The 23237-nt window shown below is 42.0% G+C and overlaps 2 protein-coding genes across 7 annotated transcripts in view; one reads left to right on the top strand and one right to left on the bottom strand.

Moving 5' to 3' along the window:
* Positions 1-23237, bottom strand: part of LOC128793167 (carbonic anhydrase 13-like) — a 42129-nt gene that overhangs the window by 7254 nt on the left and 11638 nt on the right. For 2 of the 6 annotated variants that reach the window (XM_053952251.1, XM_053952244.1), the window contains exons 6-10: positions 22770-23037; positions 21874-22074; positions 21418-21462; positions 6298-6495; positions 2490-2608 (exon numbers count right to left, since the gene is read on the bottom strand). In XM_053952251.1, the coding sequence (XP_053808226.1) occupies positions 2490-2608; positions 6298-6495; positions 21418-21462; positions 21874-22074; positions 22770-23037 (831 nt within the window). Of the gene's footprint in view, positions 1-2489; positions 2609-4546; positions 4583-6297; positions 6496-13450; positions 13579-19655; positions 20384-21417; positions 21463-21873; positions 22075-22769; positions 23038-23237 lie in introns of those variants that run through there. The other 4 variants (XM_053952236.1, XM_053952268.1, XM_053952259.1 and 1 more) reach the window with 4 other exon arrangements.
* Positions 14403-19698, top strand: RBIS (ribosomal biogenesis factor). The gene is made up of 3 exons (XM_053952291.1): positions 14403-14546; positions 17957-18073; positions 19531-19698. Exons 1-3 carry the CDS (start codon positions 14427-14429, stop codon positions 19597-19599), a joined length of 306 nt encoding a protein of 101 aa, XP_053808266.1. The 5' UTR covers positions 14403-14426; the 3' UTR covers positions 19600-19698.

Here is a 23237-nt window from a genome sequence, read left to right as displayed (position 1 = left end):
TGCCAAACTGGAGAGAGCACACTCACACAGCACTTAACTCTAACTACTTCATAAACATTAATTACTTTCACAAATCCTCAAAGGATTAGTAAATCTTATTACACATATTTTTTAGTTAAAGATGCTCAGAAACAGGGCATGAAATTGGCTTTTCTAAAATTGGTGACCATCTTTTCAGATTTTGAACTTCAAGAATGCTGAAAAACAACTCATTGAATGACTTAAACTGGGATGAACCCATGAAAAAAAAGTCTACCTTTTGGAACACAGCACCTAAAGGACAAGTAAAGTAAGAACACTTTAGGAAAGCTGAAACCTGCTTTAATGGATTTCTATGTGAAGCAACATCGCTGCATGGGTGAAATAGGGATCTAGAAGTATGAAGATTTTTATTCTAAATATCAATCCATACTTAATTTCTAGATGTTACAGTTTTCCATATCTATAAAATGGAACTCTTACATGGTCTTACTTGACATCAGTATTTTAAGTATTTGGGCTCTAAAGTGCTGAAACATTACTTGCAGCAGTAAGGAATCCCACTGTTGTCAATAATAATACATGTACAGCCACGATGACACACATGATAGCTCACAGCTTTAGAAATCCTTGAAGGAAAGTTGCTAAGAATATTATACTTTAAACCAGGAGGAGAACATAGTCCACTAAACCTCTCTCAAGTACATTAATATCCTGGGGTTCATAGTGTCTGCACTGCTCCCTATTATAAGTTCACAGAACCTATGTTGAACAATTTTTAAACAATTACATTTTTACATATCCAGAAAGGAAACAGATACTCTCAGTCAGAAATTACCTTTATTGTGGATTTGAAAAAAAAAAAAAAAAACACCATCAAAAACAACCCAACAAAGAACAAAAAGAAAAATTCCCACAGCTACTAAAAGCTCACTCCCACTCCCTCATAGCTTTGCAAAGAAAAAAAAAACCCAGAAGGTAACCCTCCAAAAACCAGAGCCCCCAAACAGAGTGTGAAACACTTTTGGGTACAGACCCGTTCTCAATGGCTTGTGACTTCTCTAAGGAATATATCCTGTCTTACCACCGTGGCGTCACTGCAGCTTGTGAAGAGACCTTGATCAGACCGTATGCTGTCACAGAGAATGGAGCCACGGATCCCTTCTGCTTCCTGGTGGGCTTAAGGGCCAAACCTTGCAGTCTTCTTTACCTATACATTAATTCTTTCTTCAATTCAGTCGATGCTTTTTCTTCAAACCTTGCACATCTTCCTTACAAAGGTGAGCACTGAAAACTTCTTCATGTCTCCTTCTGAGGTATTTTCTTTTGTGTGAACAATATTCAGAAGCCTTAGTTTTAATTCTGAGTTTCTTATCCCAAAGCCAAAGTGACATCTAGAGAGCTTCTTGTGGAGGGTTACCCAACCAACAGGTAACAGAAAGGCTTTTAGACTGGCTAGAAATTCAGAGATATTTTCTCGTTCCATCTGGTTTCTTAGATGCGAAACATGTATTTTCTCAGCTAGAAATTTGGGATTGGTACTTAATGGTTTTAAAGCACCTCTATTAATTCTTTATATTCCATCTCACCTGGTTCCTGTGGAAAACATAAGCCTTTATACACTGCAAATGTCACTTTTCCCCATTAGTGTTAGAAAACCAATCTTTTTTCCTGACCAGTATCTCTTATACAATTTCCAGTAAAATCTGATCACACCACAGTGCAACATTACATCTCTTTCTTCTATAGTATTATGCCTTTTATTTGTCCATTTATTTTTACACTTTTTACTTCTTTTTAACCCCAGAAAACTCTGACACTGTCTGAATCATATGTTTTTAAAGATATCAGTCTCCTGAAAATATTCCATGTTACTTCCATTTGCAAAGAGGAATCTCATACTGAGAACTTTCTCCTGCAGATTACTCAAATACACCAAAGAAGACACAGCAGAAATGAATGCTCCATGCCAGAGAAGATGGTGCACTTCTCCCTGTGGCACACCACCTCCACTGAAGCAAACAGTACCCCACAAACAGCAGCCACCCCACAGACAGCAGGCATCCCACAGATATTAAAGTATGGTTCTCAAAGTCATAACCACCACATTGCTAAGTGCACCACAAAATGCAATGTTCTTAAGTCATGCACAAACTTTACACTACATAGGCCCTGAATCCAATAATTCTGTGCTTTGTCATTGAAGATGACTTTGAAAATGTTCTCCAAGGAAGAAGCAATGAAAGACAGAGTCTAAAATAACTCTTGAACATTAAGTCTTGCTCTTATCAAGCTCTTGTCTTCTGTACTCCTTTTTTAATCCTCTGCAAAGCTTTCAAAGAGGTTCTCCTTTGAGAAAGGACCAAACATGCAACACTTCAGGAAGACCACTTGTCCTTTGATAAAATGAGGGGAAGATGAAAAGCAGGAAGAGGAAGGGCAACATTATTTTTGCAATGGAAAACTAATCACAAGCTTAGAGGTACAGATGATGCCATGTAAAGCCTTACCTCTGCCGCATACTTCATCCCATCCACAGTGTGCTCAGAGCCAGCTTCATCATTTGATCCCCAGTGGAAGTGAATCTGGCGCAGCCTGTAGGTCCCACTGAGTGGCCCCCCAGTCAGCACTGGAAACCCAAGCAGAGGAAAAGGCTTCACTGAGAGAACGGGAGTCTCTATCCACATCCTCTAACCTCACACCAAACTTCAGTCTTCGGACACTCCTCTGCTCCTGCTCGTAAGTTGTCTCAGATGTCTTTTCATTTCTTGGAAGTGCTACAGAAACCCTCACTTGTCAAGGATATGACTATGAAAATTGCATTTATGGGCAGATTAAAGGGTTATGGCCCACTAAAGGGTATGCTGTTATTGTCAAGGTTGGATATTTCTCAGAGAATGGGAAAATACTTATATTTTTCAACACTCAAGAGTTTTCTGTCTTCATTATATTCAAAAGAATCACTAAGAAATTAAGCTCAAAATATAGGTTTTATGAATAAGGAGCAGGATCATACAAATTTAATGTCAGAATTTATTTTCCTCTTTGAAATTTGGTGGAAAATAGGAGGAGCTGAAATTTTCAGGACTCTTTCCTTCATTTGCAACTGGATCCAGTTATATCAGATTGAAGTCTGAGGAAAAGGAGCTTATATTAACATAAATAAAATTAAGCCAATGCTATATGTGCATTGTACAACTGCAACATTACTGACAATTAGCCAGGGCTGGAAACCATGTCCTATGAGCAGCAGCTATGTACTTTGGGTTTGTCTAGTTTGGAGAAAAGGAGGCTGACAGGTGTCCTCACTGCTCTCTACTTCTGCGGAGGGGAAGCAGAGAGGGGGCTGCTGGTCTCTTATCTCAAGTATCCAGTGACAGGACTCATGGGTAAGGCTCAAAGCTGTGCCAGGGAAGATTTAAACTGGATGCTAGAAGCATTTCTTTACCACGATGGTGGTCAAACACTGGAAGAAGCTTCCTAGAGAGCTTGTCAAAGCCCCAGGCTTATCAGAGTTTAGGAGGCATTTGGACAATGCCCTTAACAACATGCTTTAACTTTTGGTTAGCCCTGAACTGCTCAGGCAGTTAGACAAGACGATTGCTGCAGGTCCCTTCCAACTGAAAGAATCTATTCTATTCTTTCTATTTATATTCTGTTCTGTTCTAATTCTATTCAAACTAACATGCATATGGGTGGGCTTTTCATTATTTTGCTTTTGCAATGCTCATAATTTCCTTGTCAGACTTAGAATCAAAATATCTCTTCACAGAGCCTGGAATATGAATTACACTCAGAGAGATTCCTTATTCACAGCAAAACAAATCACTCCACTCTCCCAACTCTTTATGTCCTCTTAGTGTTTAGAAATCAGTCTGGAATAGTTTACTGGCTAATTACAGTAATTTTAAGGGGCAATGAGGGGAGATTTAACCAGATGTTTTTTAAATTAAGAGCAGTAGGGAGGACAATAGCAATTTTTTCTCTCTTCTAGGTTTAGTGCAAAACCTACACTTTCTTAGGAACAAAATACACCAAAATAAAGATTGAAGAAGAATTTTTAAGTTGCCTATTTGCTAACACAAGTATCTTGGATAATGAACAAGAACTGGGACTGGTTATTCTGGGGAAAAGTATTTAACTTCCTTAAAGCTTCAACTCAAAAAATATGCATTTACACAGCTTATAAACTTAGCAAACAGAGGAGATGGAGCAGTGGCACTTTTAAATTCTTTATTTTAAGGACAGTAAACTTCAATGCAAATGATCCTAGAAAAGTGTAAAGATCAGTGTTCTAACTGGCTGAGGAAAAACTATTATGTAGAAATGTACCAGCATAAAATACTTATGCTGAAAAATGTGGAAAATGGCCTGTTGATATATTTGTACCACATCACACAATGATGGTAAAACCATTTCATTCCAACAGTAATTAAGGAAGAGGGTAGTCAGAAGTTCTTAAGGCAAATATCAGTATCTTGAATTTTGAAAAATACCAGAAGAAGATCAGTAGAGTAATTTCAAAGAATGGAGCTAATGTGGTAGCAAAGAGCATAAACAGACTTACACAAACGGTTATAGACTTGACAGCCCAGTTCCAATGCTGACCAAAGTGAGGAAATAGTTCATATGGGAGTAAGTTAATAATGCATTAGAAGATGCTAATATATTTAGTACCAACTAATTTGATTTTTTTTTCATGAAACCAACACATGGCAGGAGTTCTTACTTCACAGAGGTGCCCAGAAGCCAAATTTGGGCCCTAGAAAATTCAGTATTTTTTGAGCAATGACCTGAAAGAAAACAAAAACAATACTGATAAAGTTTGTCAGTGACAAATATTAGGGAAAATAGTGAATTACTCAATTTATGGTTGTGGACTGAAGAATCTGGTCCATACATAGAAGACAAGGAGTCTACTGAAGGAGACTGAGTATTCCATCTGTTAATTATCTGATCAACATCTGTCAGTGCTTTGCCATGGTATGAACTGTATCCTTGGAGATATGGCCTGGGGAAAGCAGTGAGAGGAGGATTGCATTACCATTGCTTTGGTACCAGGGGAAGCTTAGAGAAACAATGGGCTCAGGCCCTGTCTATTCATGAAAGGAGTTAAAAGAGTGGAAGAGGTTCCTGGTGTATTCACATTCATTAACTTTTTTTCTTTTAAACTGTGAGGGTAATTAACAATTAGAACAACTTACCAAAGGCTGTGGTAGGTTCAGCATCGCTGGAAAATTTGAAATCAAGATTGTATATTTTTCTAAGAGATGTGCTTTAGTTTACCAGCATCTACTAGGCTCGAAGCAGAGATTAGTTCTGGGAAGTTCCGCAGCATCTGACACAAGGTCAGACTAATCATTGATGGTCAGCTGGTGGCTTTCAGGCAACATCCAATGTTGACAGAAAGTTTAAAACTAAGACTGTTCAGGAAACAAAAACATGATGATGTCTGCATCTATGGCTCTCCCTCTTGCCACTATGAGCCAATAAGTCCTCAGGACTAAGGGATCATCAAAAATTAGTCTCTCTCTGGCTTTGATGCTTGTGAAAGCATCATATGGTCTTGGATCCTCAGCTAAGTCTCACATAGCCACAAAATTATTTTATTGTTTGAAGATTCTGCACTCCTACAGCTAGAAAAGGAGGCATGCTGGCTTGCCCAAAAGAGGTTTCAAAGATGAAGGCACTAACATTACAAAGACTATGATAGACCAAAGAACTTCTAAATAAGAACTATTGCTTTGCAAAAAGGGAAGCTACATACTCCTGGAAAAGACTTGGGCAATAATACTTTTCAGAGAAGAAAAGGGTTTACTTGAGATCTATTTCACTTGTTCTGTATTGGCTCTTACTTGTCATAAGAAGTATGAGTATAGGTTGTAAAAAGGGGAAAAACATATAACCAAACCTGCAGCTAAATTCAGATAAGAGATTTGAGCGATTCGGTTGGAATGAACCTGTAATGAGACAGAAAGGATTCATCTGCAGTGAGAGAGAGAGCAGCATTTGAAAAATTGTACACAACACTGTTCAAACAGGGGGCTGGCACTATCCAGCTGGTGGGGGTGGATCAAACCACTCCTGTAAATAGGGAATCCCAACACTTTCTGAGAAACACAACCTTGAACTTGTGTCCAAATATGTTCCCACACTGCATCATGCTGAAAGACAGGGAAAAATGAATCTCTCATCCAGAGGAGCAAAGCCTTACTGTTTATAAGGAGTTCATACCCAGCAGTGAGACATGCCCAGGCTGTAGGCATTCTATTTAGGAATTGGTGGAGGAAGTTACAGTGCAAGAATAAAGAAACAAACCTGATTTGTTGACGGTGTCATCAAACTCCACACTGGTGGAGTGCCCGTTGTTAAGGATGATTTTAGCAGAAGCTGGATCATAACTGGGATTTAGAGGACGGAGGGAAGGGTCATACTTGGTTTCCTCAGTTTTGATGTCGATGGGTGACTGACGGTCTCCATTAGCGACAGGAAAAACCTCCTTCCAGTGGGCAGGCCCTGCAATGCATTGGAGAAGTCTAAATTGCTGACAGCAGCCTCATTCTTATGAAAGAAAACTCTACTTGAATTGTCCTCATCTGCATCTTTTAAATTGAAAAAGGATGCATCAGGGAAACACAGATCAAAACATTCAGCTACTTTTGCTGCATCATATTGCAATAGCAGTTCTCTGGACCCTTTAATGTACCTTGCATGCCCCTTTTAAATAAAGCCATGGTATGTAGATAATTATTCCCAGGTAAGACTCAGCTGTGCACAAGACACATAAAACAAATGCTCATTCAATCAAGCATCCTGTATCCAACAGGCACTATGTCCCAATAAATTTTTGACATGCCATTTTTGCCTAATATCATGTCTCATTTTGTCTTTAAGGATTACCTCTCTTCTGTGCAAATCTCTGTATTAAGAATTTTTTATGCCTTAGTCATTTGCTGCAAAAGACCTAAGAACACATCTTCCACTGATCACTCTGAATGAGATGGGGAGATGTCAAAAAAGGCAACTGCTGATGTCAGAAAATCCCGAGTGGTTCCTGGAGCCTGATGGCAGTGCCTGGAACCTAAACACTGCTGCACCTCTGATCACCTCCTCCCAGCCCACCAACTGTGCACATCAGCTGTCACAAGAAAGAGAGACTGTCACCCTCTAATCATGAAGTGTCCATGCACACAGGCACACATACACACACACTAGTGTAGCACTGACAAAATCAAAGAACAGGTACACTCAGGACAGTGGTGCCTGCATGAGGCTTGTATTTTTACTGCCTTCAGCTGATGAGAGTAGATCTTCCAGACACAGATGCAGTACCATTGACCCGACTTAGGTAGAAATTATAGGACTAAAGGAGCTGTTAATCAATACTAGCCATCTCTACCTTCCTCTCTCCAAGCAGGCTAAGCAAAAAAATGTCACCTGAAAAGCTAATAAATCAATAATATGGATATGAGAAAATGGCAAATAACATCCTAAAATAGTAAGAAAAGCTTCACTGATAAGATGCGTGAGTTATCTGTTGTTACCTACTAAACATCTGAGCGTTCCCGATAATTCACAATAAGAATATACATGCCATTTTTTAACCGTATTTGGATAAGAAGATAAAGAAAAATATGAACAGTAACTTGCCTGGGGAATATATTCTCTAAAGACAGAAAACAAGGTTTAGGATGGAAAGGAGGGGAGAGCAAGGGGAAAGAAGAAAGGAAAATGAGAAAGGTGAAAGTCTGCAGGGCAAACAATCTTTCAGTATTAAGAAGAGCACAGAACTTGTTTTTCCTCCAGGCTTATAAAGGGTAAAAAGCATAATAAATCAATTGAGAGACTGGATATAAGAAATACTTAATATGAGCATCAGAACCTGGTCAAATAAAATCTGCATCACTGGAAATCCTCATAACTAACTCCATAAACTGAAGATAACTGACCTCAGTGCAAAAATTTGGTTTGAGTCTTTTTGGATGGCTTAGCACTTAAATAAAAATAATGACAAAAAAGGATGAAAATGTATGATGGAGTGGTTAATAGCCTAACATGAAAAGCTATTATTTTATTTCCTTGACTTCAATAGAAGTGAACACAGCTCAGAAACTCACAGGTGCTAAAAGCACCCGTGCACCCCAGCAGTAAATCAGGGAGGAAGCGCCCACAGTGCCGGGGGCTGCAGCTTGCACAGCACCTGGGCAGAGAATGATTCTCCTCTGAGCAGCACTGAAAAACAGGAGTGGGAAAAACTTGTACAGAATAGCCTAAGACTAGCCTCAGAACAAAGACGAAGGCCTTCAGTCTTGATTTTTTTAAAAAGTACTTTTGTTAATTACTTCATTAACTAAACTAAATAAAGAAATAGATTCCAAGGCAGAAGATTAAAATCCTACTGGTTTGAAACATAAAACTGTTTAAACTTAATTCCTCTCAGTTCACGAATGGTCATCAAAGCTATTCAATATTCTAAGTACATACAGTTTAGAATGTAATTTTAATTGTGTTTAGAGCCTAATATCCTGTAGTTAGGAATGCAACACAAAATTTTATTTGTAAGAAGAACCACTCCTCACTACCAAGATTTGGAATCATTAGAAAAAGTTTATTGGTACTTAATTTTAATAATTCTAATACTCCTTAACTGAGAAAAGTCAAAAATATATTTATGCACTTAACTACTTGGTCTCCTATTGCTCTGTCTCAGAAATAACTATAGTTATTTGAATTAAATAATATGGATGATTTGCATTCAGAAATAATATAAAGTTGCCAAAAAGAGGACCCAAGGCTGTGATTCTGTCACTACTTAATTATTTAACAGTAATGTTCAGTTCTAAAAAGACATTATTGCTAGTTTGGCATTTGTTCGTGGCTCAGATGACCGAAATTCTGGTTTGCTATAGTGATTAAACATCTACCAGTAAACCAACTACCAGACATCTGACCTTTCAAAATATACAGGAAAGTATCAAGAAACCTCAGCTCATTTTATACCACTTGCAATATCAAGAGGTATTCCTTACTAGGTAATCTACCAGAAATCTAGTACAATTACCATGCTAATTATCATGCTTTTGCCACTCTAGGAAAACTTTGACTCAATTCATTTCTACAGACCACAGTCCAATGCAAACTTTGTGTATTACTTTTGTAAAAAAAAAGTTGTTACTATTGAAAGAGATACTAAAATGCATGTCATGCAATCAGATATAAGCCAGTGGGGTCCCCAGGGTGAAAATTTATTGTGAATTAGATGCCTCCATATAAAAATAATGTACACTTCAGTTTTCTAAATATGCACTTTAAGACATATCCAGGGAGTATAACTCATTAATTCACTTCCCTTCATGTCTTCTTTTACTGAATGAAAGAGATTGATATACCAGTTTTTGAACTTATGAAATCCTCTCCTGCTATTGGGAAAATGTTCTCTTGCTAGAGGCAATTTTCTAGTAGCTCTTAACAATCAAAGCTATTGTGACTGAGATTTATGACAAAAAACTGAACCATCTGCTCTGAAGATTTAATGCCTTTATTTTGGACACAGCATTACCACAGGCAATGAATTATCTGACACTTTTAGGTCAGACTATTGCTGCACATGCCACTCACCAGCATTGCATACAGCCAGCTCATTAAACAGATCTCACAACGAAGGCAGTTAAGAATTTGGCAAGAAACAGAACTTACTATAGCACCTCACAGTGCTGCATTTTGATCCTGCTGAAGCTAAAGATTACAAATTTCACCAACAGGATAACTTGAGACAAGCCCAGTGAAGACACTAGAGGATACAGCTGAATTCCAGTGAGCATCTATATGTGCATAAGATGAAGCATGTACAGGTGAAAAGGGATTTGGGTTTGGTTATTTTTCACAGTTTGTTATTATATATAGAAAATTCATTATTTTAGTATGGTCTGACCTTGACAGGATCACATCCTCATTTATTTCTAAAGAGAATCCATTGCCCAGTTTATCAATCACAGAGTGCTTAAATTTATAAACTTAGGTTTGCAAGTAATTTGCATATTAGGTTACAGTAAGATGAGCTCAAACAAAAGCAATTAAAAATTCATTATGGGTAAAATTAAGCACCTTTTTAAAAGCAGATATTGAAATGATGTAATTATTCTCAGAAAGAAAAAAAGTATAAGGAGTTATGGCTCAACTGAAGTATCTTAAAGGTCTTTTGCAATCTAAATGATTCTATGATTCTATGAATTAATATCTCTTTTATTTAGAAAATGCCTCAGCATTACTGTAGTAACTGAATCAAGAGAATTTTTTTGCTGTAACAGACAATACATGTAAATAATTACCATATACTTTATCAAAAAAATAGTAAACTGAAGTAAATTGATTTACCACTGTGGTCCCTTCCAAACTTACTCATTCTTTGATTTGCCTTTTAACTAAAGCAATTCCCCTGTAAACGAGAAAGGATTTAAGGGGCAAGAACATTCTCATCCTGACAGGAACCTTGAGCAGAGAAAAGCATGCATGATGCCACACTGAAGCCAGTCTTCAAGATTTCTGTATTATGCCTCTATAGATAAGCATCATCAAAACTGTGAGGTAAGAAAAGTGGCAAGAAAGCAAAGGCCACGGTTTTCACAGAAATAAAATAATGCCTTCACATATTTCAGAAATAGGTGCATCAAAGGAACCGAGAACTGCAATAGGTTTGTGTGACAAGATACTCGTAGCAGGGATGCTGCAGGTATGGCATCTGTGAGAAGCTGCTGAAGCTCTCCCCATGTCCAATGGGGCCAGTGCCAGCTGGTTCCAGGATGGACCCACTGCTGGACAAAGCTGGGCCCATCAGGGACAGTGCTAGCAGCTGCGGGATGACAGCTTTAAGAAGGGGGAAAAGTTACTGTGCAACAGCAGCTGAAAGAGAGGAGTGAGAACATGTGAGAGTAACAGCTCTGCAGATGCCAAGAGGAAGGGGAGGACATGGTCCCAAGAGCCACCGCAGAGATTCCCTGCTCCATAGTGAAGACCAGGGTGAGGCAGCTGTGCCCTGTATGGAGGTCCAAAGTGAAGCAGAGATCTACCTGCAGCCCATGGAGGGTCACAACTGGAGAAAGTGGATGTATCTTGAAGGAAGCTGTGACCTCATGGACAGCCTACACTGGAACAGGCTCCTGGCAGGACCCCATGGGAAGCCCAAGCTGGAGCAGGTTTGTTGGCAGGACTTGGGGCCCCCTGGGGAATCCACGCTGGAGCAGTTTGTGAAAAACTACAGCCTGTGGGAAGCACTCACACTGGAGAAGTTCATGGAGGGCTGTCTCTATGGGAGGGACCCCACGCTGGAGCAGAGTGTGTGTGAGTAGTCCTGCCGCTGAAGAGAAGGGAGAGGCAGAGACAACATGTGATGAACTGACCACAGCTGGTGCAGGAGAGGACATAGAGAAAATCAGGAGTTAAGTTGGGCCTGGGATAAATGGAGGGTTGGAGGGAAGGTGTTTTAAAGATTTTATTTTCTCGTTACCTTATTCTGACTTGATAAGGAACAAATAAAACTAATTTTCCCATGGCAAGTCTTGGGAAAAGTAACTGGAGAGTGATCTTCCCGTGTCCTTATCTTAACCCCTGAGCCTTTCAGTCTATTTTCTCTGCTCTGTCCAGCTGAGGAGGGAAGTGATACAGTGGTTTTGGTGGGCACGTGGTGTCCAGTCAGGGTCAATCCCCAAATATTTTAATTCCTTACCTAACAGTGAGCCCATGTCATTAAACATCGATATTCCATATATGCAGACATGTATGTTTTAGTATTTGCCAGTTTACTTTATGCACATAATGATTTATGTTGTGACTGTTGCCAGTGGCAATTGCAGAGCTCAGAGTGAACACATATGTCTTTTCCACTCTTCAGGCAATCAACCTGCACCACATTTAATTAATTTCATTTTATTTCTGTCTGAACTGCAAAAGGTAATCTTAGTTTCAGAGAAACTATTTTCAAGGCCATGAAGGCAAACAAAATTTTCAAGAATCAGAACAATATCCTTCACCTGCTACCAAATCCTTTCACCTCAATCAAACAATAATAACATGCAAAATCAATAAAATAAATACAGTAGAAGAGAAAAAGCTGAGAAATTAAACGGATGCTAGGGAAAAGCACTGAAGTGTTCGATATCCATGCCACCCTCCTCTCATCTCCTGTGAAAGGTGTGGTGAAGGGGATGGACTGATGAGGAACTATCCACCCCATAGCTGCTGTGGGGCTCCAAGAAGGAAGTGAAAGGCAAACTCCACCTCAAATATGTTACCAGGCAGGCAGTATATAGAGTTTTATAGGAGAGACAGGGCCTCAAGCAAGGTCCAGGGTCAACCCAGTAGACATTCTGGTAGCCTCTCCTCTCTATAGGTTGAGAATAGCAAACAAGAAGAGATAGGATAAGGGAGGGAAAGTGGACTTCTTATCTAGGCAGTGCAGGTGAAGCTCAAAGCATAGAAACATATGGAGAAAAAAAATTGAAAAACAAGACCCATTTACGTCTTCAGGGGAGGGGTAGGGGAGACTGCACAACAGCAGATAACACACCCAATCATTGCAACATCCCTGTGATCCACCACCACCACCCAGTTTTTCAGGAAAAGTACATCCATCCAGAAAAGATGGAACAAGAGGGCCAGGAAGGAAAGGTAGTACTTGCACAAACAGTATTCCAAAGTCTAAGTAATAATATACAGAAAGTATATTCTTATAGGCATTAGTATATGCAAATATATAGCTGTCTCCCTTTACTGTCACAGCATTTCATTTCTTTGTGTACAGATGATATAAGATATTCCATGTATTTTATCAGAGATGAGCCTACAATTTACAAAAACATTTTTATGTCTACTTGCATGACTTGTGAGACCGTCTGCACACTGGAGCAGTGTTTGCATGACTGAAGATGCAAAACAGAGCCAAGTCTTTAAGCCTGCTGATGAGCCCATCTTGGGACTTCAAAGACTGACAAGATGAAGGAAATCACTGAACAACTAAATTCCAAAAGCGTCTCCTCTTAGGTGCATAGTCATACATTTAAATAACCCAGTCACGTAACTAGGATTTCCCACCATGTAGTAGAAGCAGAACAGAGCAGGAATCAGAAAAGCACTGCTAGGTACATTAGTTCCGATCAGTGCAGCTGTCAACCGCGTACTCGATCTGTGCACGCAACTGTTCAGCTAAAGGAGCGAACGAAATCCCAAGCGGGAACGCGGCAGACCGGACCCGGAGCCAAGCCCGGCCCGGCTCTGCAGGCGATGCCGCACGCACGGACACCTCGCAGCCGCCTGCCTTGCAGGAGGCCGAGACAAAAATCGGCTCGCTCTCACACTGCAAAGCATTTCAGCTCGTCCAGCTCTCCCGAAGGCGCGGGAGCTGCCGAGCCCAGCGGCGGGAAGAGCTGCCCGCGGGACCCCGCTGGCCGCCCCGACGGCCCCGGCCGCTGTTCCCTACCGTTGTGCTCGTCGTATCCCCAGTGCAGCATGGCTCTGCTCTCCTGCCGGCACGGCACGGGACAGAACAGGACAGGACGGGACGGGACGGGCTGGGGCGGGAGAGGCGGCTGCGCCCGATTTGAAGGGGACGGGCGGCGACGCCCCGATCCTCGGGCGCTGATAAGGAGACTGCAGCGCTCCGGCCCCCTGGCCCGTCCGTGCCTGTTGTCGCCCCGTGCCCTTCGTTACCCAGGCTCTCCCCAGCCTCCCCCAGCACCGTCCGGGTGGCCCGGGGAAGGCAGTGCCATCTCTCAAGAGCCGCTCCAACAGAGGGAAGGTGGCTCCACCAGCCCCCGTCCCGCCAGAGCACGAGTTGTGCGGCAGGGAAAGACGGCAGTACCCATTCCCGGGGTCACCCCTGCCACTCTCGAAAGTAAAGCCAAGTCCGCACCGCTGCGTGCCCTCCCGTTTTTCTCCCAGGGGCGTAAACCCAATTCCATTTGGAACGGGCCGCAGGAAGATTTCACGTTTTCCCAAGCAGGGCCGTGAGGCATGAGGATGTCCCACAAACTCGCTGGGAATTTATCCAAGCTCCGCGTGTGCCGGGGGCTGCCCGTGGGCAGGTGCTTGTGGCAACGCGGAGCTTTGGACTCCGCTTGGGCTGCCGGGGCGCGCTAAGCAGCTCTCAGCCTTCCCGTGCTCCAGAAGCTGGCTGCGAAGGCGCGGGAGAGGCAAGCAGGGCTGGGGCCGAAGCTGACGCCGGGACCGGACCGGGAAGGGACAGGTACAGGTACAGGGACAGGGACAGGGACAGGTACAGGGACAGGGAAAGGACAGCAACCCTCCGCCAGTCCCGTTCCCCGGCGCGGCTCCACAGCGCCCACCCGAGGCGGCGCACGCCCCCTGGCGGCCCCGCGCGGCGCTGCGGGCCATGGGCGGCTCCTCGCGTCACAGCCCCGTGTGACGTCACCCGGCCGCGCGCCGTCGCCGCCGCCATGGGCAAGAGCCGCGGCGGGGCCGCCAAGGCCGGCAGCGTGTTCCGCATCGCCCGCAGCGGCGTCCTCAGGGCCAAGGCCAAGGGCAAGGCGCGGCCCGTCACCTCCGGGCTGAAGCAGGTGAGTGCCGTGGCGGGAGGAGGCGCTGGCCGGGCTGCGGCAGCGCCTCACCACGGGGAAGGCCCCGGCCCTGCTGCGGCGCCCGCGGGAGGCCTCGGCCCGGCGGGGATTCCTCCCCTTCGACCTCGCTGCGCGGCGCTCGGAGCTGATTAAATCGAGCTGTTTTAGGGGCAGTGCGCGTCCGGGCACAAACCGGCAAAATGCACAATTTTCACCGGAAAATTAGGTTTGTATATGGAAAACCTGTATGTATCATCTGCAAAAGGAGAAGCACAAGAAGTTCACTTAACTAATTTGCAGACATATGCCACAGAAGGCATCCGGCTGTCCTTGAGGGGTGTCGTTTGGGAAGTGTCTGATAGTATCTCGCCTGGTCCTCGGGAATGCGAGGCTAAAGGGCGCATCCGCAGTTCAGCGAGTTCGCGTTCACTGGACTGCATTCACAGTGTCGCTGAGGCTGTAATTCGGGGTAGAGTTTAACAAAATGCCTTGATCCAAACCACCGGCCATAGTTAGTACATCTAACGAGGGTAAGTCCTGCTCCTTTCCGTCACGTTCCTAGTCCCAGGGAGGGATCCATTTGCCAGGCTCTGGGCTACATTCCCACAGCTCTCCTTGATGCTGGCTCAAGAACTCTACGCCCACTAGGTGACTCAACTTGCTAAATCAGCAGCAAAAGCCATTAAAAATACATTTTGCATTTTTATGTGCTGGGTTGCTGAGTTGAACAAACTTAATTATGAATGAATGAATGCAGAGAGAAGCATTTTAGTGGGGAAGAACCAGAAAGGATGGAGCCTTTTGTGATCCAGTAGCTGTTTATTTGCCTCAGCTGTCAAGTAAAACTGTCAGTGAGATGCAGTGAACAGAGCTAGGACTATGCACTGCTGGATGTTTTGCTCTTAATTCCTGTCTGCCCATTTTTTGCCCCTTACATGGGCTGTGATGCTCTGTAGATGCTTCTGTGAGCCAGTTTAACATACTAAAGCAATAGAAAAACAAAGAAGCAAAAATAAGATATTGTTATTTTTGTGTCTGTAGAGGAGCACAGCCGAGAGGAGGGAGAGAGTGGGTCATGGAGCAGGAGCAGTGCAGGGGAAGAGGGATGGGGGTGATTTTAGCAAGTTTCCTGTTGTGAGCAGTGAGTCATTATATGGTATCTTCTCAAACCCTGCCTCCAGCCTGAGAGGTGTGTGTTCTGCAAGAGTTCAGCTGTCCCTCCAGAAAAGCATCTGGTAATAAAAATAATAAAAGAAGATAGTGGCTTATTTTCTCCACTTGATGCAGTTGCAGTCTGCTGGACAAACACAGGTAAATGGCTCTTAAAAAAAGGCTGTTTCACATTTTCTCCTGCAAGCTCCACTTGACAAATGAATCTGGTGGACAGACAGGAATGTAGCACACTTTAGAAAAAATGATTTAATGTTGCTGGCGTCGCATCTCCTCTTAGTCTAGACTGTTCTGTATAATAAAGGGAGAAACAGGTTTAAAATCATATTCATGAAATGTCTGAGTTTCATAGTCTTGAAAAGCTTATTAGGAGTAAAATTCCCTGTGTTTGAAGCTGTGTTCTTTAATGTATTAAGCCTTTGGGCTTAAAGTGACTTACTTATCATTAAGCAGTATAAGAAGATGCTCAGAAAAAAAAATCACTAAAATACATTTACTCATTAATAGCTAAAAGCCCATTGTAACTGTTCAGACAACTGTTGATGTAGGTACCCATGCTAGCTATAGAGCCTCTTTCTCTGGAGAAGTCCTGCCTGAGTACTTGCGGATATCACCATTAAAACTGACTGGAACCTTCTAAAACCCCTGTGAAACTGGAAGATGGTGACAAGCCCTGATTGAACACATGGTCTTTGTACATCATGTTACCAACAGTCCATCCATCCACTCTGATCAGAGCTGGGAGCTGGGGCTGTATTTCTTCAGTCACTGTCCCAGTTCAAATGTTCATCTGAGTAGGCCTGTAGTATCAGCCTCATTGCCACTGCTTTCTTAATACTGGTTTTCCTAGTCAGTCAGAATGGAATTGTTGTTACTGTATACATGCTCTGAAATTATGGAGGCTTTAAAAGTAAAATGAATATGTGTAACCATTCACAGTGTGCTTCTGCCAGTTTAAATTGCTCAGAGATGAACTACGGGGGTAGTGAGCATGTTTCTGGAATGTTTGCAATGTAATAGGTCATCACCTGGCTATGATCCTGTTCCAGACTTTGGAAGCAGCAGGTGCTAGGACTCAGATCAGCTGAATCTTACTTTGCTGCAGTGGTGAGAGTTTATGCCCTCTTGCATCCACCCTGCTCCTCTACCACAGACAGTCCCCAGAGTGCAACACATGTCTGTATTCTAGCACTTCCTCTTTGAAAGTAAAATCTTTGATGAAATAACTTACAAAGGCAGACTTGGGCTAAAAGAAAGGCTGAAGTGCCCAGAGAGACACATACCACTCTGCTACAGCTGCAGTTTCTTTAAATACTGTGGCAAAACCTGGTAGATGTTGTTGGCCAGACCTATAGTACAAACAAATAGGATGCAAGGTGCGATGATGAAAGGTAAGCTACTGGAAGAAATTCAGCATAGTAAAATAATTTACAAATTGTATTTGGTTTGAGGGACTACAGGCGTGGCTTCTCTAAAAAGCTGCCAGAAGCTTCCCTTATTGTCTGCAAGGGCCAATGCCAGCTGGCTTTAGCATGGATATGCTGCTGGCCAAGGCAGGTACTGGCAGTGCCTCTGGATTGATGTAGTTAAGCATACCACCAGCAGCAGTCAGAACAGAGGAGTGAGAATTTTTAAAAGAAACAGTCCTGCAAACACCAAGGTCAGTGAAGAAGGAGGGGGAAGAGGTGCTCCATGTGTCTGAGATGAGATTCCTCTGCAGCATTTGTTTGACAACAAATGAAATTCATTTTCCCCGAGTTGAGTCTGTTCTGCCTATGATGGCAACTGGTGCGTGATCTCTCTCTGCCCTTATCTCTACCCATGAGCCTTTCATTATATTTCCTGTCCCCTATCCAGCTGAAGAAGGCAGCAGTGGAGTGGCTTTGGTGGGCACCTGGCATCCAGCTAGGGTCAGTCCACCAGAGAGATGAAGGAAGGAACCCTTCCAGGGACTTCATTCCAGCTAAGAGCTGAGGGTGGTGTAGCAGGGCCTGTGAAGCCTGACTTTTGTTTTCTCTGTGTTCTCTTCCTGGATCACTATGGGCTCCCATTCCAGTAGAGCAAGTTTAACTCTTAATTTTGAATTTATTAGTACACAGCTAGATGACTTAATGAAGTAACAGGTAAAACATACTGAAAAGCATGTAACACTGTCTGCATAATTGCACAAAAATGGAGCAGTTTCACACCAGTGGAATTTTTGTTAAAAATACCAATGTGTGTATGTTTTTCTCTCACAGATAAATATTAAAAATGCTGAAAAAGTTAGCACAATAAATAAAGCATTTACTGAAGTTCAGAAAGAAATCCGGCAGCTATCAAAAGGTACCACAGCAGAACCTCAGAACACTCAGCAGGTAATTTCCCTTTGTAGAAATCTGAGGGGAATGAAAAGAATGTGTGTGTTTAAAGCATTATAATGTGGCTCTTAGACTACAGGCAATTAGCTGAGTTGGTCAGAGTGTGGTGCTGGTAATACCAAGGTGCTGAGTTCAACCCATTTAAGGGCCATTTACTTAAGAGTTGGACTTGATGATCCTTGTGGGTCCCTTCCACAGAATATTCTGTGAATCTGTGAATTCATGCAGTTACTTTAAAGCTAGAATCCCAGTCTTATGAATTTCAATTGTGTGGCAATGCTGAAACCTAGTTAGCATGTTCAAATTCTATATAACTACTAGAGAGAAGAGGGTGGCAGCCATGCTGAAGCACGCTTCAAAAGCGTATTTTTAAATTACGTTCTAGCTGATTTCTAATTTTGTTTTTTTTTTAAGTTAGTCCCAGCTCCATCCCCTTGATTTGAAACTTGTATCTCTACATGTATAGACACAGAGAGGATGAACCTGGGTGTTCCCCACCTGAAGCTCCTGACAGTGCTTTGAAACAACCAGTTCTGCCTCTCTTTGTTCCTGATTCCTAAGCCTTTGTATTAGCTCATCAGAAGGACCAACACCTGAAGCAGCAATTTCTGTAGTAGAGGTTTTGCCTGCAGTGCTTGGGCTTCAAGACAGTATTTCTCTTGCCTTTGTCTAGTTTTTTTTTTCTTTTGTTTTTTTTTTTTTTTTAATACAGGCCTACTTGCAGTCTTGCGCAAGAATTAATTCATAAAAGTTTAATTCCTGACAAGTTCCTCCATGTAAACTTTCTGCTGACTGATGCTCTAGGCACAGTTTCAGGGAGAGAAAGCAGTGCTTCAGGATGAGATGCAGATGAATTCATCCTGCTGTTGGGGGAACGTGGAGTTTGGAGAAGTGGACATGAGTTGTCAGTGTGCCTGAGGTGATCCAAGTTTCTGTACAGCTGGGAGCAACTAAACAAGTGTCAAATACCTTAAGGAGAGGCTGAGGGAAAAATGAAACATAAGTGACAGTGCTGCCAGCACAGGATGAAGCCAAGCCAGGATTTCAAGGCAGCTGCTGGCTTGTTATTTATTCCTCCAAGAATTCAGACTGTACTGCTCCTCTGCTAGTAGGGCTCTACATCACTCAGGCTGTATTTTCTCCAAAGTTGCAAAAATGTTGTTGAGAGCAGTTGTGAACTAAAAGCTGAGCCTGTCTCAGTTGGGCCGCATGTGATATATTACTGGTACGACACTCCCAAAGCACAAAGCATTTTCTGCTTATGTCTCAACTTCAGTGTATCCTGCAATCCCCCCAGATTACTGAAGTATAACTGCAAAATTAGCTGAAATTAAATATATAAAAGTCAAATTAATCTTCTGGTGAATGGATATTTATTAGTCTGAGTTTTTTTCTTCCAAGCAGAATAAAATGAAATTATTTTATGCTTTAAACTGAAACTCTTTTTTTTCCAGGTTTCCACAAATCTGGAAGAGGAACCAGCAAATGTGGATGCTGCTACAAGCCTGTTATCTCAGTTGTAATGCAAAATGGACAATGAAGGGGTTGCAAGAAATGAAAGACCACAAATACTGATGGCTTTGTTTGCAAAATTTTATTAAAAAAATCTTGTTAATATACAAGTATTGGCACACTTCAATACAAACTACAAACAGACCTTTCCTATCATCTAGGAAAGTGGAATGTCAGAAGTCAGTGTGAGAAACTTAAAGTGCTAAAACAGAAGGCACTTCACAAAATTGGTTCACTGAAACAGTTTAGCATAACTCAAGTTGACACCCTTCAATTTTCAGCTTGGCAGTGAAAGCTTCAAAATTGTTTGAAAAGTTAAAAAATAGAAAGCTTCTTGGCAGTAAAGCTTCAAAGAAAATGCTGTTAACTGTGAGCAAGAAGACTAATAATTTTTTAAAAAATTATCAAAATGCTATAAAGTATTTTCACTTTTCTTACTAAAGGAAACTCCAAACAATTGGCTTAGACAGAAAAACACTCAGGTGAAAAAGTGCCAGAATTTTTGATAAGAGCTCTTTTTTCTTCTTGAATTTGTTTTGTGAAGTAGTTAAAGGAAGCAAAAGGAAATATACTCCCAGAGTCAGTGAACTAAGAAGTTATACATTCATTATTCAAATACTTAGGTTATGAAGAAGTCTAGATTGTTAAAGTTAGAGGTAGATAAGTAGTCTGGTTGACATAATATCTAATAATTTAGTATCTGCACATCAAAGAGATCACAGACTCCTTCATTATCATCCAGGTTAAAGTTGTAGTCATCTCCGGGAGTAGGAGAGAGTCGTAAGAGAGGAAAAACTGTAAAGCAGGAATAGTTTAGTTTAAATTAAAATACTTGGAAAATCAACCCTATCATATTTCAGTATGTTTGTCATAAGGGTTAGTTTTAATAATTAAAATAGTCTAGGTAATCTGACAAGCTCACTGAGATACATACCACAAAAACCTGTACTGCATTCAAACTAAGGCAGTAAGTGATTTATCTGCCATTTTTTGCTTGGTATTTTAAGTCAGTTTGCTGAAGTGGAGTGATAGCTGTGGAATATGTGTTTAATTTCTTCTTCTGCAGCAACGGAGTTCCTGAGCAGCTTTTGAAAACTTTAATCAGAAAGCCATAATTTATATTTATATTCCTTTGTCTGTATCTGTGCTCTAGAAGCAGAGGGTGTTTCCATGTTAACCACATACTGGCATGTTGACAGAATCCCATCTTGCCCCTTGGCTCTTACAACCACATCTCTTTCTGGATGAGCCCTGAAGTGGTCTTCTTGAGGGGCAGATATTACAGGCCTTACAGAACACAGTGCAAAAGGAACAAAGCGAGTCAAGGTCACCTCCTTGCCTGCCACCTCAGTGAGAGTGACAGAGGTAGGGAGCACATGAATTCTGTAGTAGCTGTGGTTCAGTACTACACTCTTATGGCCAAGGACATGCAAGAACAGAAATGGGTGACACTTGTTCTGTTAGTGTACCACAGATGGACATGTATCAGTCTGCATCCAGAACTATATTCTGACATACTTATTCAAAGCATTTATATTTTAAGGCAGCACACTAGTCATCAGCTTGTTCTTTCTCTTTCCATAAATTAAATACTGGTGGGTTATTCATGCAGGTGAGTGCTTGTTGGATTAAGGTTTTCCTATTCTGACTGTTAAAATAAACTGTGGCAAGGAATAGAAAGGGGAGCAAAGAAGTGACAGAGGAGGCAACATGGGAAAGAAGTAGTTTCATATTGACTCTCAGCATCAGATTTAATAGATGCCTTCTAAGTGCTGTTCACACAAAAACCATGCTGCTACTTGTGATTATTAGAAAAGATAAATACTTACCATCAGAAGACATGAGTTCATCAATAATATCTCCACTGATATTTCCTGTGAAAGACAGGAGCACATGCTTTATGTATGTAGGGTTTTTAAATGTGTTTATAGTAGTCAACACATTCTTTGCATTAAAACACTGGCTTGCCTAGTGTAGGAGCTACAGAGATAGTATGCTATGTACATGTAAAATATACTTATCTTTGTATCCCTCAGTTTTTGCCCCCCATACATTTTTCCCACTTATCTCTTAAAACCCAAGAGCCACATACGCCATGAGGCTTATTTGGTGGCAAAGAAACTCATTTGCTCAAAATTAGTATGCTCCTCAGAGCTGCCTCAGTGGCTTCATTAGAAGATAAACAGAGACTTGTGTTTTCCTCTGTGTAACTTATTGGTAATTTGGTCACAAAGAAGGGCTCAGGGAACCAGTGAAATATTTAAACAGGAACTACTGCTTCCTACCTGCAGGCTCCTCCATCTTTGCAATGTCAAATGAGTTTGGCTTGAGAATGCAGTTGACATCCAGAGGCAGCAAGCTCTGGTAGTCACTGGAGCTGGCTGAGGCTTGGGCACTGTCTCCAGATAGGCTGGGATAGAGCTCTGGCTCCGGAAGGCTGGAGTAAGGGGCTGCAGGGGCTGGGCTGTCCTGCTGGGCACTGCCATCTACACGGACAGGAAGGCGCATTACAAATCTTTTACAGTGAAACAGAACACACAGCACCTGCCCCCAGCTTTGTCTTTTGAGACAAAGGTAGCCAGTGTCTGGGATCAGGTGAGAGAAGTCTTCCCCTCCCACAGTCACAGGCACAATTTAATAGTCAATTAATTAAAGGTCAATAAATGAAGGTAATCAGACCCCTCAGGAATGCAGGTTGTAATACAGCATTTCCTTAAATCTTTTCCTATTACCTATTCATTTAGTGTTACTAAATATTCAGGCAGCCTCTTACTGTGGCTATGTGGAGGAAGGTAAGCAACCTTGTGGTACAATAGCTGGAACTGGTGCCCAAATTATCAATCTCATTAAAGGGTACGCATTCAAATCATAACCTCTGTCAAGAGGTTTGCAATTTTGCTCCATAATGTGTTCTGGAGAAGCACCTCAGAATAATTAACAGGATTACATCCAAAACCTGTTCAGTGTAAAAACAGTAAGATGTGAGGGAAGCAACTATTTCACCAGACAGAAGAGGAAGAGGTGTCTGTAACCTCCTGAGAGCTAGTCTAAGGCCCTGGAGTAGATTTTTAATTGACAGCTGCTAACCTATGCAAATTCTTGATCTTTCCTTTGTCTACCACCTTTCTCAACAGTTTCTTCCTCCCCTACCCATCAGAGATAGGAAAACCCCGGGATCCACCTGATGGTGTATCTGCAGTTGCTGTTTGCGGTAACTCCTGTCCTTGGTTCGGGTCATGTTGTTCTGGAGGATTTGGAGGAGCTGCAGCTGGTTTAAGTGGAGTCGCTGGAACTGCAGGCTGAGATGGGGGCTGTGCCAGGTCATCAGGTGGAGGAACTGGAAACACTGTGGGCTTGGAGGAGCTTGATTCTTTGTTTATAAGCAGCACATGGATAGGTCCTGAACTACTTTTAAGATTGATCTGGTATTTCTTCTGTCCATTCTGTCCCTGCAAAGATGATATATTATGAAAGTTACTGTTCCTTGAGAACTTGGAACTCTACAAAGTGATGAAGAGTAAGATCAACTGTTTTAGTCCCGAACAAAAAGAAAAAAAAACAAAATCCAACATCAGAGCTGCTAACTTGGGTCTTGCAGAGAACCTTACCATTGCCTGAACTGATTTCAGCAGAGGCGGACAAAGATAGT

This window comes from Vidua chalybeata, chromosome 1, assembly GCF_026979565.1.
Source record: "Vidua chalybeata isolate OUT-0048 chromosome 1, bVidCha1 merged haplotype, whole genome shotgun sequence".
NCBI lineage: Eukaryota > Metazoa > Chordata > Aves > Passeriformes > Viduidae > Vidua > Vidua chalybeata.
The sequence above is the reverse complement of the archived record's forward strand: the minus strand, read 5'-3'. Positions and strand labels throughout refer to the sequence as shown.